General features: G+C 45.4%; 1 protein-coding gene across 2 annotated transcripts in view; it reads right to left on the bottom strand.

Moving 5' to 3' along the window:
- Positions 1-19,536, bottom strand: part of GSK3B (glycogen synthase kinase 3 beta) — a 57,112-nt gene that overhangs the window by 34,274 nt on the left and 3,302 nt on the right. For both annotated transcript variants that reach the window (XM_075197475.1, XM_075197476.1), the window contains exon 2: positions 286-479. In XM_075197475.1, the coding sequence (XP_075053576.1) occupies positions 286-479 (194 nt within the window). The remainder of the gene's footprint in view (positions 1-285; positions 480-19,536) is intronic.

Genomic DNA, 19,536 nt, shown 5'->3' with positions numbered 1-19,536 from the left:
AGCCTCAATGGGGCAGGGACTGATGTGAGTGAGTTCTCTGTACAGCGCTGCGGAATTAGTGGCGCTATATAAATAAATGGTGATGAAATGGTGATGACCAAGTGTGAACTGTACGGGAAAAAATTCTACAGCAGTCCCCAAATAGTAGGAGTAAGGGGACTATGATCCCGATCATTGCACAAGGTAGAATACGTTAACTGACAAACCTATCCCAGAAGCGGACGGACATGAAATGGTTCTTCCAACAGTAAGTAAAGGCTGCGCACAATTCTCTCACACACTCACCTTAAACCTCTTGTCCTGTAGAACCTTTTTAATGGCCACCAGCTCCCCCGAGTCGCACAGTTTGGCCTGATACACCACACCGAACGAGCCATTGCCGATCACCTTGGTGTCCGTGTAGCTGACCTCCTGCTGCCGGTCAGGCCCCTGGCCAGGAGTGGCCACCACAGTGGTAACTTTGCTGCCATCTTTGTCTCCTGGCAAAATATAAAAGGGCATAAGATGAGGACCAATCACTGAATACATATAATAAACACAATGCGTGGACTGATCCATACAGCACAGCATGGGTGGCGGCACATTCCGGCCTTATTCTTTGTCCCTGGTCAAGGTCACGAGAGTTACATTACATGTAGTGTCAGGGCTGGGAATATAGTGCAGGATTAAGGAGCCAGACAGTGACATTTGGGAGCTAGTAGGAAATGTTATGGAGCCAGCAGGAAGATGTGCGTACTTTTACAGCAATAGATATGCAGGGGCGGGAAGTCTCCTAAGGTGCACTGTCTGCTGGGAATTGTACAGCAGTATTGTTATAATTATATTACGTTCTAATCGTCTTCTGACAACTGACCCTTAAACACTTTGTAACAGTCCAAACAACCTGCTTACACCCCCAGTTATACTGGTTTATGGTTGTGGGACCCTGGGAGCCATTGGACAGATTAGAGGACCATCTACAGATAGGCCTAGAAACGTGAGGAGACGCAGAACAGCACATTGCTCTCAGTATCCCTTCTATACTATAGAGCAGTATTACACAACACTGTCCTGTGGTCAGGATCAGTCTACCAGTTCGCGGCTTGTGTAAGCGCTAACCACTGGCTGGCCACTTTGCGACCACGTGTCATAGCACATAAGTAGCTGTAGAAGGAGGACACCCAGTATAAAGAGATATGACGGGCGATGTTGGGTCTTGTGCCAAAGTGATTGACACTGGAACTGCTGGCTCTAGACATGACGTCAGACAGCCAGAGGTGCGGATGTCGGGTCACCTCTGAACATGCAGCAAGCAGCTCCGTTACAGGCTAGTAAGACTACAGTGCGGATATTGGGCGACAATAAGGAAATGTTTGTACCCATCAAGCGGTCGCCCAGCACATGATAAATTAGGCTGGAGGGACAAATTCCATATTTCCCACAGGCATTGTTCATCTTAATTCAAGAGGCAAATGACTAAACACTATAATCCAGAATGGCACTAATTAGCTGAAGCACAGCAAGAAATAGCCTAAGCTCGGCACAGCTGGAAAATACCACATTACCACGCTGGACCCCGAGGACAGAGCCACGTGAGAGACCCCGCAGAGCTGAAAGAGTTACTAATCACACACATAAGATATAGACTATTCTGAGGAAGAGAAACAGGGCTGAGATCTGCTGTGAAACAGGTTGTGGTGGTTTCAGAGGACGGAGCTGTTTATATATTTCCATAAGTTTCCCATCCCCAAACCTCACTCCACAGATATCTAGATCTGTCATTTATAGAGAAAGAGCGGATCAATTAGTAGCTTCTGTTCTAACCAACGGCAAAGCTCATGGAACACATAATACATTCAATTTGTTTTATTTTAGATAAGGGTGGTGGTTAAGTGAAGACCTTGTTTGTATATAGTGGCGCAGCGAGCAGGGCATTTACCACGAGTTGAAAATGTCTCTTGAGAAGGATTTGTTGTTTCTGTTTGAATGACCAGTAAAATAAATGGGAAATGTGTATCTGTAAGAGTGGCCACATGTAGCAAGATAGCAGCAAGACTGCAGTAACCTACAGCAGCAATGACCTATCAGAGACTGATAACATACATGATGGGTACTGTGGACTTACACCTATGTCAGTGAATGCACCCAAGCAATGGCCAATGTGGAGAAAAATAGCAATAAGGAATTGTGCTGTGCAAAGGAATCGATGTGACGATACATCCGATTTTAGGTTGTCAGTTTGGATAAAGATGTTTCATGGGGGAGGGGGGGGGGGGGTTACATCCAGCATCAGCCATGACCAATCCCTCCTGCTCACTCACATCCTCCAGCTCTCTGATAATAAACACTTCTGAAGGCAAGCGGTCCAGACAGAGGCGGACGGGTTATTACACATATAATGCACATACATAAACCAGTGTTCTTCTAAGCACCCATTTCCCAGATGCTCCCCCTGGCTAGTTTTACTCACCACTCGGCTCTTGGAGCCCAACAGAGTCCTAGTATAATAGAATAAACCATTGTTCCTCCTATTAGAACAGGCACTATGTGAGCACCACAGCCAGCAGTGTGCATTACCAGTCTGACCAGTCCTGGCAGGTGTGGGCAATAACCTACAACATTTTTCAATATTATTGCAAGTATTACAACTGCCCCTACCCGGCTACTTCTTAATGCCACCCGGCTGGCAACATTTTGTGGTGAAAACACTGTAGACCTTATCTGGAAAGACTACAAGAACAATGGTGGCGTTTCACATGGACTGCTGTAACCAGCACTGGCACAGAATGTACAAATCTGTATATAAATGTATCCCTTAATAATCATAGGAGAAAGATATAAAGAAGTGAGGTTAGTGTGCCTTCTAGTGTCTAGAATAGGTGTCATCGGTAACTCAGGATGGTCCAGTGAGATAGAGAGAATGAACGAGGGATATCCAGATTCACATCCCCCAGGTGTCCTCCTTACAAACATGTCTGATAACAGTTTCTTCCTAAATACAGACAATAATCTGACGTTTCCTCGCCAGTACAGGGGGTATTACGCAAGGCTTTATATCTACAACGTGTCCACCTGGAGGACAACACACCTCCCTTATATAGACAATCCCCCTCATTGTGTAGGACTTCAGTAAGAGCTTGCTTGGGCCACCCCTCCATACAGAAGGGGAGTCATCCCAAAATGGAAAACCCTTTTAAACAAGTAACACACAACCATATCTGAACAGCTGGATATTTATTTTGTGCTTTCTGATAAAAATTAAAAAGGAAAACAATGAAACACCAATACGAACAGACTGGCGCACAGAGGGTTACTAGAGCCCAGCACCCTGCACCAGTTATGGCACAAGCTGCGGATACATTTGGAATAAGATGCAGATGACGGCGGCTCCGAGTGTGTCAGAGTAGAGAGATCCTCCAACACGTTACACAAGCTCAGGAACCCATCTGACGTCTCACTAGCAGCCGGTCGGGATATTCTCTGCTGTTTATTGAAAACAAATTGTTCGCTGTCATGGCAAATTCCTGAAACGCTGATCTGAGGCGCTTTAAAGACCAACAACAACTTCAGTACAGTTCTGTTTACTTAAAAACAGGAAAGGAGCCTGTGAGGCAGCATTTCATCTGCTCCAACATGTGGTTCCGGATTAGGCCGGCTCTTACATTTTCCACTGAAGTCTGGAAAAAGCGGAGACACCTCGTTTGTGAATATGTCTCTGTGTGACCCCTCACACTTTCCTCAACTGCGGAGAACAATTGTTCAGTGTTCAGGAAATCTAATCATTAGTCCCTGAAATATGCTCAATATTGTGCATGGACCAGCGTCAGAATACACGGAAAGTCACTTCATACATGTGACAATAGTATTCCCAAACGTGTCACAAGACACTAACAGACAGCCAACGTACACCCATCATAACCCCCCTTCATGTGGCCGAATCTCCACACACAGCGTCTTCAACATATTCCAAGAAACCTGAACCTGAACCAGCCCCCTGAGGACGGCCCGTCCTCAGGAAGGAGAACAGACTCTGCACTTTATGAAGAAATCAAAACTTTAGCTCGTGGTTTGTTAAATGCCAGAATATATCTGCAAATCACAACAGAAGTACCCTACACAAGACACCTCTCCCGAAACAGAAGCCATTATCTTAGACCTGACAAGCGTTGGCGGATGGCAACTAAGCCAATCACAGTGAAGAAAAAGGTCCCTGAAAAAGTATTGTCATCATCCAGTTATTTTAACGTTTTGGCAAGTAGATACCCTCATACGACTTCATATTTTCTATGTGCTTTTTAGCCACATATAGTCAAGCGGCGACCTGGACAGTTCTGCATTGGATACAGTTGTACCCAGACAGTTTCGTATACAGAGCAATGACAAAAATAAACTGTCTGTTATAAATACATGGAAGGAAGAAAAGAACACGAATGTAGTGAACAAGTTGCAGGAGGTCACATAAAAGCATTAAAGTTGAGTGAAGGTGGAGAAGCTCATCTAGCGTACTACACAACCCCTCCACCTCTCATATCTCTAGTGGGGCTCTTTATACTCCACGGCAGGAGCGAGGGGTCAGAATCGTATATCTGGTGGTAACTACTCACCCACACATCACCAATGTTATACCTGACCCAGCCCCTAACATCCGCTCTGGACACCGCTCATCCTTGACCCACCGCCTATAGCTGGAGATTACTGGGTAATTTTTAACAGTATTAATGGAATTATTACCAGTGGGTGAGAGGTGAAATACAGGGGGGTGGGGTTGTAAATCATTATGGAAAGAACAGCCTGATCATGATGCAGCAGACGGAAATCCCACACACAGCTAAACAAGACACCACAAGTAGTAACACAGCAATATCTCTGTGGAGACAGGTCCAGAGACGCACAGTGCACAGGAACTCATACAGACGTCTACCAGGCTGAGTAAACACAGTACTGTAAGCGGCCACCGTTACTGTATAACCCTGTACATGACATCTACCAGGCTGATTATACATAGTACCGTTACTGTACCACCCTGTACATGACATCTACCAGGCTGATTATACATAGTACCGTTACTGTACCACCCTGTACATGACATCTACCAGGCTGATTATACATAGTACCGTTACTGTATAACCCTGTACATGACATCTACCAGGCTGATTATACATAGTACCGTTACTGTACCACCCTGTACATGACATCTACCAGGCTGATTATACATAGTACTGTTACTGTACCACCCAGTACATGACATCTACCAGGCTGATTATACATAGTACTGTTACTGTACCACCCAGTACATGACATCTACCAGGCTGATTATACATAGTACTGTTACTGTACCACCCAGTACATGACATCTACCAGGCTGATTATACATAGTACTGTTACTGTACCACCCTGTACATGACATCTACCAGGCTGATTATACATAGTACCGTTACTGTACCACCCTGTACATGACATCTACCAGGCTGATTATACATAGTACTGTTACTGTACCACCCTGTACATGACATCTACCAGGCTGATTATACATAGTACTGTTACTGTACCACCCTGTACATGACATCTACCAGGCTGATTATACATAGTACTGTTACTGTACCACCCTGTACATGACATCTACCAGGCTGATTATACATAGTACTGTTACTGTACCACCCTGTACATGACATCTACCAGGCTGATTATACATAGTACCGTTACTGTACCACCCTGTACATGACATCTACCAGGCTGATTATACATAGTACTGTTACTGTACCACCCAGTACATGACATCTACCAGGCTGATTATACATAGTACCGTTACTGTACCACCCTGTACATGACATCTACCAGGCTGATTATACATAGTACTGTTACTGTACCACCCTGTACATGACATCTACCAGGCTGATTATACATAGTACTGTTACTGTACCACCCTGTACATGACATCTACCAGGCTGATTATACATAGTACTGTTACTGTACCACCCAGTACATGACATCTACCAGGCTGATTATACATAGTACTGTTACTGTACCACCCTGTACATGACATCTACCAGGCTGATTATACATAGTACTGTTACTGTACCACCCAGTACATGACATCTACCAGGCTGATTATACATAGTACTGTTACTGTACCACCCTGTACATGACATCTACCAGGCTGATTATACATAGTACTGTTACTGTACCACCCTGTACATGACATCTACCAGGCTGATTATACATAGTACTGTTACTGTACCACCCAGTACATGGAGGACACTCCCAGTACCGGATATAGAGATTTTATTTAAGTTCAGAGATCTTTTAGGGCTCATTCACACCCATCTGTTGCGTTTTATGGCCACTAATGTCCGACAAGCACATTAAAAATAAGATGCATAGTTTCTTATAGGCTTCTTCCACCATTGCAACCTTTAACACTTGTGAACATGGCACAACCTATTTCTCAGGCATTGATTCACGCTGCCAGTACAAGTGATTGTATTGGTGACAAGCGCATTAAAAGTGGCATCACTAAAATCGTCTAAGCACTTAGTTTTCAAGAGTCTGTATCCATTTTCCCAGTACGTGCAAACAAGCTCTTCATTGACCACGAAACCCCCAACGTAAACAAAATACAATGTTCAGTGTTAACCTGAATTTCCACTGCAGGTCTGTAAAAAAGCAAAGTATTACCTACCCGAGCCATTACAGACAGCTAAAGTCCTTCTCACATCTATAGGGCAAAAAGCTTACACTGCAGTAATTTGAGTTTATGTGACAAACTGGCCTTGCCGTTTGTATGAATACACCAATCCAAACAAAACATTTCTGTAAAACAAGCCTGTCAAGCAGACAGTCACTCTGTGTCTGTTCTGCCAAGAGAAGCCCCTCCCCATGTACAGGGCAACCAGGAGCAGAGGAGTGGAAGAGCACTATGGACGCAGCCTACGTTATAGGTATTATATGGAGGCTGTACTCGCTCTTTGAACCCGACAAGTGACAGCGTAACACACACAGAAGGGTCAGTAAGCAGCGAGATAACAGACCTAGGCGTATGCACAAGGCCAGTAAGTGGCAGGCAGCCATGAGATATCACAAAGTAGGAGAGCAGAATTATTTATCTAGGTGAATCACAGACCTCGTTAGAGATTTCTTTCCCTGTCATTGTATCAGATCTGGGAATGCTCTGCGTTACAGGGTAATTAGTGTGAGCTTTTGGTTCTGAGACGCAACAGGCTTCCAGTTGCTGGAGGACACTAATCTCATTAAGATCCAGTTTGCTGTCTCACCTGAATCATAGCCAGCTGTCTCATGTAAGATCATGCTCTTCCACACGTATGGCGACCTGCCACGGTACTCTCATCCATGACACAGTAAGTACAGGCAGTAAACCACCATCGTACTCTCTCGGTGAGATCCAGAGGCCGACGACGCTGCACCGTATAGGACATGTTGGAAGAGGTCCAGTAATGACTTGTGCAGTCTTCTGTAGGTCAGATCACTTCTCGTACTAAGGCAAGGTAATACATCTGACGTCTGTCTACCGTTTATACAAGATTTGTACACAAAGCATAAAGAAAAATATATGGATTCAATGGGGTCCAAGGTTTTAAGTAATAAGAACTGACAGACTAGATGGGCCAGGTGGTTTTTATGTGTCACATTCTGACTCACACACTTTATTGGGAACTAGCACAAAACAAAGCATAGAAACAATACACTTTAAGGAGATGCCGCCATAACTTTTTGCGTTCCCGTATGAAGTTATGTGCAGTTAAAAACACCCCCCCCCCCTCAAAATCAAAACACTGTTGATCTACTAGGGTACATCTCTTAACGCCGAGATCTGGGTGTGAACTTTGCAATGCTCCAGGAAGATTAGGGACAGAATATATATAATGCAGCTTTGAGTTTTCATAAATCACCTTTAATGCGACAAATCTCAGCCAGTCGAATGGAAAGAGAAACCGCACAGGCACTAGAAATATAGCTGGATCCCACAGAAAACCAGGGAAGAGACCGCAGATCACAACTGTCCAAATGCAATTTTTCATATGATATGTTGAGTTGTAACATAAATCAATATCCGTAGCTGTAGAATAAATCTGGTAATAGGTTCTTTTCCGATTTGTATCTTCCCAGAGCCCAGGAACAGCATAAAATGGCCGGATTACTTATACGGTCTACTGTAACCCAACCATTTCACAGACAGATGCACAACGAGTAAGGAAACATCTAGATAAAACCAGTGAACACCCCAGAGAAAGGCCGATACACAGAGGCTGCGCGAGGATATCCCAGAGAAAGGGCGATACATAGAGGCTGTACGAGGATATCCCAGAGAAAGGCATATACATAGAGGCTGCGCAAGGATATCCCACAGAAAGGCCGATACACAGAGGCTGTACGAGGATATCCCACAGAAAGGCCGATACACAGAGGCTGTACGAGGATATCCCACAGAAAGGGCGATACACAGAGGCTGCGCGAGGATATCCCAGAGAAAGACCAATACACAGAGGCTGTGCAAGGATATCCCAGAGAAAGGCCTATACATAGAGGCTGCGCGAGGATATCCCAGAGAAAGGCCGATACATAGAGGCTGCGCAAGGATATCCCACAGAAAGGCCGATACACAGAGGCTGTACGAGGATATCCCACAGAAAGGCCAACAGAGGTTGTGCGAGGATATTCCAGAGAAGGGCCGATACATAGAGGCTGCGCGAGGATATTCCAGAGAAAGGCCGATACAGAGGCTGCGCGAGGATATCCCACAGAAAGGCCGATACATAGAGGCTGCGCGAGGATATCCCACAGAAAGGCCGATACACAGGCTGCGCGAGGATATCCCAGAGAAAGGCCGATACACAGGCTGCGCGAGGATATCCCAGAGAAAGGCCGATACATAGAGGCTGCGCGAGGATATCCCAGAAAAAGGCCGATACACAGAGGCTGTGCGAGGATATCCCACAGAAAGGCCGATACACAGAGGCTGTACGAGGATATCCCACAGAAAGGCCGATACACAGAGGCTGCGCGAGGATATTCCAGAGAAAGGCCGATACACAGAGGCTGCGCGAGGATATTCCAGAGAAGGGCCGATACACAGAGGCTGTGCGAGGATATTCCAGAGAAGGGCGCTGCGCGAGGATATCCCAGAAAGAGGCCGATACACAGAGGCTGCAAGAGGATATCCCAGAGAAAGGCAGATACACAGAGGCTGCGCGAGGATATCCCAGAGAAAGGCAGATACACAGAGGCTGCGCGAGGATATCCCAGAGAAAGGCAGATACAGAGAGGCTGCGCGAGGATATCCCAGAGAAAGGCAGATACAGAGAGGCTGCGCGAGGATATCCCAGAGAAAGGCAGATACACAGAGGCTGCGCGAGGATATCCCACAGAAAGGCAGATACAGAGAGGCTGCGCGAGGATATCCCAGAGAAAGGCAGATACACAGAGGCTGTACGAGGATATCCCAGAGAAAGGCTGATACAGAGAGGCTGTGCGAGGATATCCCAGAGAAAGGCCGATACACAGAGGCTGTGCGAGGATATCTCAGAGAAAGGCCGATACACAGAGGCTGTGCGAGGATATCCCAGAGAAAGGCCGATACACAGAGGCTGTGCGAGGATATCCCAGAGAAAGGCCGATACACAGAGGCTGTACGAGGATATCCCAGAGAAAGGCCGATACACAGAGGCTGTACGAGGATATCCCAGAGAAAGGCAGATACACAGAGGCTGTACGAGGATATCCCAGAGAAAGGCTGATACAGAGAGGCTGTGCGAGGATATCCCAGAGAAAGGCCGATACACAGAGGCTGTGCGAGGATATCTCAGAGAAAGGCCGATACACAGAGGCTGCACGAGGATATCCCAGAGAAAGGCAGATACACAGAGGCTGTACGAGGATATCCCAGAGAAAGGCCGATACACAGAGGCTGCACGAGGATATCCCAGAGAAAGGCAGATACAGAGAGGCTGCGCGAGGATATCCCAGAGAAAGGCAGATACAGAGAGGCTGTACGAGGATATCCCAGAGAAAGGCAGATACAGAGAGGCTGTACGAGGATATCCCAGAGAAAGGCCGATACACAGAGGCTGCACGAGGATATCCCAGAGAAAGGCCGATACACAGAGGCTGTACGAGGATATCCCAGAGAAAGGCAGATACAGAGAGGCTGTACGAGGATATCCCAGAGAAAGGCAGATACAGAGAGGCTGTACGAGGATATCCCAGAGAAAGGCAGATACAGAGAGGCTGTACGAGGAACAATTCTATTACATGAGACTGCGAGCCAATCAATCTATTTATGGTATATTACTTAGCTCCGTAATACAAGGTGGGCTCCTGAGAGTCCGGGTCTTCCCTGAGTAAGAGCAGTTTATGGAACAGAAATCTTGTCATTAGTACATAGAATTGGGAGTATTGAAGCTCTTGGATTAATAGAATGAGTAGGAATAGTTCCTGGTCACTATTCTAATGCAACTTACACACAAAAGGAGGAAGAGCCTTCCTGGAGGAGAAATCATTCCTGCAGCGATTGCAGAGACAGGTGTTAGACAAGTCCCCTCCTGTCTGAGCAGAGCTGCTGATGTGTTATGTGTAATACAGGAACTGAGCTCCAGCTACTTGTGGAATAGGCAACTTTAAGTAAGACATTTACAAAGGGCTCTTAATTCCTTTTCATGTGCTCTCTCTGGCAGCCAAATGTTATATTATACAGTGGCGGAGATGTCAGGAGAGGGATCCTGGAGACGCTGTACTTATAGATGGGATATATCCTTATGTTCCTATAGAATGAGTGCAATGCACACATATAACCTAGCAGTGGTAATGTATGTGTGCTGCCATGGAGCTATGTTATGTAGATGAAAGAATATATCCTGCAGACAGAGGACAGCAGGTTTTGGTCCAGCAAGGCTGTCAGAGCCATGGCCTTATAGATCAGACGCATCGCCAACAAGATACAAAGGAGCAAAGACAGACCGTGCTAATAATCCTACATCATAAGTTCCATTACTGCAGAGCATAAGGAAGTGACATTATCCAGGGAGAACTTGTGCTCACGTTGTGACTGAGCTGCTAACAAAGATAACGTTATACCTGCTGCACTCGCTCGCACATAGGACAATGAGCCTGACTCATCCATACACACTACACATCTCCACAATGTCCCACACCCAGCAGAATCAAGTTACAGAAAGGGAAACAGAGGTGATGACAGAGGCTACGGGCTGAACCTGGTTCCTGCATTGGGTGAGATCACTGCACAAGTCACACCAAGTATTACAGACACCGTACTGAAGCTTCACCGGGGGCAAATCAGGTGTGACCAGGCAGGACCCCTCTGCTGAGCAATCACACAGCCTGTGAAGCTTCTATTCATCCAGTAACAAGTATGGCTTCCTCATTTTTGGGGCTCTGATGTCATCACACAGGGACATCTTACGTTCTACGACAATTCCTCAGTGCTGGGGCTCTGATGCCATCACACAGGAACATCTTACATTCTACGTGGCTTCCTCATTGCTGGGGCTCTGATGTCATCACACGGGGACATCTTACATTCTACGTGGCTTCCTCATTGCTGGGGCTCTGATGTCATTGCACAGGGACATCTTACGTTCTACGACAATTCCTCAGTGCTGGGGCTCTGATGCCATCACACAAGGACATCTTACGTTCTACGTGACTTCCTCAGTGCTGGGGCTCTGATGTCATCACACAGGGACATCTTACATTCCATGTGGCTTCCTCATTTTTGGGGCTCTGATGTCATCACACAGGGACATCTTACGTTCTACGTGGCTTCCTCATTGCTGGGGCTCTGATGTCATTGCACAGGGACATCTTACGTTCTACTAGGCTTCCTCCATCATCAGAGGTCCTCCTGCAAGACCAGGCAAAGTACAGCCCCCCATATATGACTGTTTCAAGTATTTAGACTCTGTGGTTTGTTTTTCACCTAATTTGTAAATAAAATCCACTGCTCAAATCTGAAGACTCTACAGACTCATTCTTTAACTCTTCAGACCATTGCAGATTGACAAAAATGTACTCTAGCCATTTCAGCAATTATTACTGTAGGCAAAAAGCATTCCCCAGAGGTGTCAGGACGATGAAAAGTAATAACCCGCGCTTATTACTGCTACATCTAATATAGTCTAGGCCAACTGGCTGGCTCGGTTTATTATAGCGCTTTACCCACATATTCCTGGTTTCCTAGAACGTTCCATGAAGCTGCTAGACAGCTTCCTCCCAACTATCCACACACCAAAGCAATCATAGGTAGGACGCGGGATGTCAGGAAGGTGGGTCTGGTGCCAGGAGATGGACCCAACGATTCTGGAGGGTGTAGCATTCATATTGTGCATTAAATGATCTTTAATGTAACAGCAGAAGTCCATTGTGAGTTCTCTGTACAGCGCTGCAGAATTAGTGGCGCTATATAAATAAATGGTCATTATGATGATGATTGTGCAACTGTAATAACTGTGGGATATAGCGTCTACCAGTACCAGCCCAGTGTCTGCGGGCATACTGAGCACGCTGGTAGCAGCTATGTACAGGGTGGCAGGAGCAATCTCAGGTTACAACGTGCGCTCCTTATCCTGGCTACAGATTTTTCTCATCAGCCTCTTTATAGGGAAGCGGGCACCCACACACTGGAGGCAGCCATACAGGGAAATACTGCCACAAAGTGCCTCCTGCTTCACGGACGTCCCTGCAGAGTATTCCTCCAGCCACACTGTAATCCTACAGAAATGTGTATATAAAATGTTTGTCTGCACCGACACACAGGAGACGGAGATGCATCTATATGCTGCATATCTGTGGTATAAACGGGTATTAATATTCAGGCCAGTAATGTTGTTGTACCAAGTGATGCAGTTTCCTTCAGTAACGGCAGATGCAAAACCATATGTGTTCTGAAACTTCAGCTGCGCAGGCTTCCTTTCATCTAGCCGAGTAAATCCAGATGTGTAACCAAACACTGCACAGCGATGCCGCAACGTATACTACAGCTGCATAACAACTAGGGCCAAGGAGTCATCCCTCCTCTTACCAACCTTACATAATGGTAACAAGCACTATGCACAAACCTCTGAAATAGGATGCAGCGAGGGCCACATGTAACAAGCCTGAACGGGACGGATAAATAAGTATATTTGTTCTCTCAGCAAGGTTGTTAAAGCCACGACTTGCTGTTAATGTAGATAAAAGGCTGCGTATTATGGAGCTGAGTAATATGTGCTCTGCTCACTGGCTGCCATGTTAAGATGTCAGGACTAGTTGTAAAGAATAATGTGCGGTCCTTACAGCTCCCCGCTCCCTTGTACCTAACTAAATGTGACACCGGTCTCCAGGAAATTCATTTTTACTTTAATAAGGATTGGCAAATATGTTCCCATGACCCATAAACCGGCCTTCTAGCCTACAATAAAAGTATGGCTTCTCAAGCTTTTCTGGAACTACTAGTCCCAGCATGGACAGTTAATATTTTGACACAGAGCTGCAATATGACGGTAGTTAATTTATAAAAAGTAGACAGACCGGAATATACAGTGCAGAGATGGATAACAAGAGCCACGCAGACATGCATCCACCCCCACCCCCAAATCATCTCTAAATTATAACTGAACAAAGCCAATGTACCGAGAGCTATCAGCTGGACGATGATATCACAGGATGTGTCCCAGGAACTCACTGAGCATGCTCCTGCCAGTACATGGGCTGAGAGCTGGATGATGATGTCACAGGATGTGTCCCAGGAACTCACTGAGCATGCTCCTGCCAGTACATGGGCTGAGAGCTGGCAGCTGGATGATGATGTCACAGGATGTGTCCCAGGAACTCACTGAGCATGCTCCTGCCAGTACATGTATTGAGAGCTGGCAGCTGAATGATGATGTCACAGGATGTGTCTCAGGAACTCACTGAGCATGCTCCTGCCAGTACATGTATTGAGAGCTGGCAGCTGGACTATGATGTCACAGGATGCGTCTTGTGAACTCATTGAGCACGCTCCTGCCAGTACATGGGCTGAGAGCTGGCAGCTGGACGATGATGTCAAAGGATCTGTCTCAGGAACTCACTGAGCATGCTCCTGCCAGTACATGGGCTGAGAGCTGGCAGCTGGATGATGATGTCACAGGATGTGTCTCGGGAACTCACTGAGCATGCTCCTGCCAGTACATGGGCTGAGAGCTGGCAGCTGGACGATGATGTCACAGTATCTGTCTCAGGAACTCACTGAGCATGCTCCTGCCAGTACATGGGCTGTTCACTCTGTCATTAATACTCATGAATATTCAAATGCGTGAATGATCTGACACAGGAAGTAGTGCGGTCTGACATCACTACCAAACAATGACTGTGACACAACAGGATGTGAGATTTCACTATCAAACACTTCAATGTCTCCAAGATTCAGGATATGATCCGCTTTTCAAAGAAACGGCCCTTAGGCAGCATTTATTCCATCAAAATCACTGTATATAATGTTTTCATCGATATCTCTTAAACAATAAAGGAAGATGTCACACCAGAGATTTACATCCAGCGATCTGCAGGCAGCTGCAAGTGATATTTAGCTCAGTGCATGAAACTCTACATCGCACAGATATACATGGTATCTGACAATCACCCGACAAACAGCGGATTTACTTCTGCAACGCAGCGATTTGTGGCTGAATTTACTCCTATGCATGTTAAACCTCGCCAGGAACAAACCCATCATAACTACATCTGTTAATAAATAGCTCATTAAAATAAACTCACATATTTTCTGCTGTGGGAAAATCACAGTTAAAAAAAAAATTGTCCTTAATACAGTTCATGAAATTCAGCATAGAGGACAAAGAGACCTTTTAATATAATCCATATTTAACAAATGGACTGGTGATGAATAAATAAATAGTGGAATATTGCAGTAAATAGAATGACAAGAAAATGATTGACGAGTTACTATATATGACAACACACTGTATATATTGTTACAAGATTATAAAATGACAATCCTGTAACTGTTTCCATATTACACAAGTGACTGTTTCCAGAGTAACTTCCGAGTACATAATTACTGACAGTTTATTCAGGTATTTTAACATTTATGGTAAACAAGATGTTAATCCAAAAATAGATCCAGTAAATGAACACAGGTGGTGATCCTTAATCTGCCAACACACGTGGCATTCCAGTCACCTGGCACAGCCGTCTAACCACCGGGTACACGGCGAAGTTATGTCGACCTGGATTACGGTGGTACAGGCTTTGCAGTCACCCAATGACCACGCCCAAACGCCGGCACTGTCTGATTGGACGGAATTATACAAGACTGACGTTTGGGGGCTGGTAAATGGTTCATCACGCTGTAGAGGGATATAGAGGAGCGGGGCAGTACGTCTCCCACCAGAGAGAATCAGAAATGTACCATAGATTCATTTGGTTGGATGAAAGAAGATACAAATTATACACCAACAACTGGAATGTCATTCACAACCGTTCATTTGGTGATTATACTGAAGAATTATTATTACATTATACTGAAGTGAGGACTATTTAACAGATCAATATATATTTTGAAGAGCTCTTAACCCCACTCCCTGGGAAAATGAAGGTACTCCAATGTCTCAGATTTTTCCTACAGAGTTTGGCAAAGTCATTACAGTAATACAACAACATGACTGATCCTTCCCGTAACCACTGTCAATAAATGCAAATAAAAAGGGAAATGGGGCCTCTGTGTAACGTAATACCGGGATATTTACAGAAAGTACAGACATAGGATCAGTTATCTACAATGTCCCGAAACTCAGACAGACAAAAACCAATGTGAGTAACAGCTGCTGTGCGGTAGAGATGCTATAGACACATCTCTGCTCTCTAGGTATTTCCTGAGGTGTCATTCTATTGGCATCATCGGTTTACCAGCAACATGGCCGAAGCACTGGTGAATGCGATAGACTGGAATATGAGCTCAGCCCGGTAAATGACCCCCCCCCCTCCCCTTTTACACAGGTGTCCGTTGTGAAACGCTGAGACTGGAATTTCTTCCACTTTATAGTTTATAAACCAACTGGGAAATCCCTCAGGGAAAACACAGTGTGGTCCTCATCCTGTATGGACTCAATGCCTAACATCATTAATAAACCTTTAATTCCGGGTGAGATATTCCTTTAAGAAATGAAACATTAAAGTTATACAATCTATTTGTAGGAGATCTATGCATGGAGTGATTAAATGACTATAGGCGGAATTTAATGTATATGGCAGGCCTCCAAGACACGAGCGGAAATGTGATTCATGGATGATATATAAGACTGAAGCAACAGGATAGTAATCATCTGACTGCTCCACAAAGCTTCTGAGCGATCTCTGACCTCAGGCCGTCCATCAACCAGCACGGATCCTAATGATGTCCTAAAGACAACTGAGCCCAAGTCTGGGATTCCAGACACATTCCAGTCAGTGAGCAATGCCCCCATCACGCTGCTTAGTGACAGGTAAGGCAAGGTTACCCAGCCACGAGAGGGCTGTACAGGACAGTATACCTGGCTTCAAATCCCTGTTCTTTACTTCCTGATCTGTAAATACAATCATCTAGTCCTCACCAAAATAAAAGATTTCACTGTGTCCTCGTTTATTCAACAAAAAAATAAATCATGTGTGAAACAAATTGTATGTACACCCCTATGGATTTCTATAAAGAGTGTCATTTGAGCCAGGCGCAGCTAGTCATGATATGCCCATTAGTGCCCCCACCTCTAAATAATACCAGGTAAAGGAGAAGACCTCTAATGATCTCAGAATAGGAACAGTTGCTGCCCATCAGCCTGGAAAGGGTTAATAATGTAAAGTCCATTACTCTACAGTGAGAAACAGAACATACTAATGGAGAACACCGACAGCCTCCCCAGGAGTAGCTGTCACCCAAACATCAGCACATCCAGGGACCGCAGTGATATGTTCATGGCTGTACCATCAGTAACATACGTGTTACTGCTCTCACATGTAGAAACACATACCTTGGATAGGATGTAGAGGCGTGGCAGCTGTACACGTGTTATAGTCATTTCACAATCCAGGGCTCCTAACAGAACCTCCATTCTCATAAGCGGGATCAAGGGCACGCGGCTGGGACCGGGTGTGCTCCATAAACCAGATGCGTATGAAACTCATATCAGAGCAGAATAGGCTGAGAATTGCTTCAGCCCACAAACTGCTGCCTCTAATCAGCGTCGGTGACAGGTCTGCTCTAAGGACCCGGAATAACAGAAGTTTTTCGACTGAAGATCATGTTCTTTGGGGTCAAAGGAAAAGAAGGATTTCAATGGAGGCTCCTATCTATAACCAGGACGTGTACGGCCCACCTCTTTGTTAACCATTATATTGCACTATTTAGTTTCATAATATAACTTTCCCAGTATATGCATAACTAAATCACTATGTCTTGGGATTCTTATTTTCCATATAAAAACCCCAAAACCCTAGCTGCGCCCAGCCTGTGGAAGTTGGTGCTACTTAAACTAAAATAAATCTTGTCACCCTTTAACTCGGTGGTGAGCGCCCTTCCTGCTTCCATGTACTAGGTTACCAGGCCTGGTGGTCAGAGCACGCACACTGCTCACTGATCCAGCAGCTCCGCTGATACAAGCCTACTATGATGGTACAGGAAATATTCATGTTATAGTGTACAGGTTGCAGTATATTGGTCAGATGACGCTTAGTGCAGGATCAGTCAGATTGTAGAGGGGATACGGGAAATCCTAAGGTCAGGGATCATCTCACAACATGACATGAACAAAAGAAATATCATATAGCTGAACAAAGCCAGTGCAGTCACTGAGTAACAGTGTGCTCGCCATGCACATTAATATTGTATTGTAGCTGAAGATATTCTTAGGTGGACAAACTAACATACAATTCAGGAGCCAGCGGAAGCATGTGCATCCACACAAGTTAGGTGCCAGCAGCACAATGGCTACCTGGCTCCTGGGATTTGCTCCGTCCTGGGGTGAATCACTGTGTGTTCAGGAATATATAAACCACAGTCCCTAGTAAAAGAACATGTCCAACCTGTCAATGTTCTTTATCATACCCCAGGAGCTGACTGGCAGAATATTGCCATCATATATTTCTGCTCCCACAACATTGGGGGAAACCAGACAATCAGAGGGCCTGTGCACACATCTGTTGAGACAACGGGCGACACGCGCGGTGCCTTTTAGTGATGCAGTTTTATTGCATTCTTTATGCACTTTTACCAATACAGTCAATTGCACGAGTAGGTCACATCATTGAATGCTGCTGCATTATAAAATGGTCTATGGTGAGCCTGTAAGGAATCACTCATCCCATTGTAATGCAGTTTTCAGGCGTTAGAGGCATTAACAGTGTATAGGTGTCAGCAAGGACCAATCTCCAGCCGCTCTCCTGCAATACGGCTGTGAATCTAAACTCAGCTACATTTGCGCAGGAAGGCAGCAGCAAAACATATTTTAAAGTTTAAGTTGAGGGATTTTTAAATATTCTTGTGTTCTCACCCGGCTCTGGGGCCTGTTGCAGAATAAACCTCCTGAGAGCTTCGTCTTGTTAGATAACCTCACACCACTTCCATAAAGCCAATTCTAGTTGTTGTTACCTGCAATGACAATGTATCACTGCGATATAGCTGCTAAATAGAGCTGGTCACCAGGGCAGACAATGGATTCATACACTGCACTACGGCCAGACATACTGAGGTCCTGTGACGGGCGAAGGGGATTCAGGTGGGACAAATGGCAGAGTGTACTGCGAGGGAAGACTTTCAGCCAGGTACTGTATATACAACATAGTTCTGTCCTGGATCCAATGGTCACAGCCAACAAATGTCTTACTGGGCTAAATTTAGGAAAATGAATGAAGGGCAGATCAAACCTAAAATCTGAAGTCATGAGAAGGTTGGAACATCATCTCATTGAATGAAAACTGTGCAGTTTATAGTAACATTTTGTAACAAACAAAGGAAACAGTTTGGTAATAGTCACAAATAAAGGACATCCATTCGGAAGGGAAAATAGTCCGCCGGTCCTTGTGCAGTATTCTCAGTACCGGACCTAATAACATCAACCCCAGATTGTGCAGACTTCATTCTTTTTTACATGCAAACAATCTTATGGATGCGTATCCATAGAAACATACAAAACATGAGGTATATACAGAGACACAAGGTCAGCTGAGTACTGGACATAGATGGACCTGGAGTATTCGTTTTTATCACTTTCAGCCCCCCCCCCCCCCCCCCCCCCACCACCAAAACAATAAACAAACCCCAACATCCCAGAGAACAAGTAAAAGGAGCATCTGTCTCTCCCAGAAGGGGTCACTTACAACCTAGCGACAAACAGTGTCAGCTATTATAGTCTAATGGATATTCAAGAGCGGCCGCTATGACCTCTCGCCCCGTCCGCAGCACAAGAGCTTCTCACTGAGAGCAGAGCAGCTCCGACGGCCACTGTCTGAGCACTGGCCAAGCTGCTACATGTTCTGCATGTAACAGGAGGAGAATTACCTGCTTTGGTATCATCAGGT

Source organism: Mixophyes fleayi, chromosome 2 (genome assembly GCF_038048845.1).
Source record: "Mixophyes fleayi isolate aMixFle1 chromosome 2, aMixFle1.hap1, whole genome shotgun sequence".
NCBI classification, from domain to species: Eukaryota; Metazoa; Chordata; class Amphibia; order Anura; family Limnodynastidae; genus Mixophyes; species Mixophyes fleayi.
The sequence above is the reverse complement of the archived record's forward strand: the minus strand, read 5'-3'. Positions and strand labels throughout refer to the sequence as shown.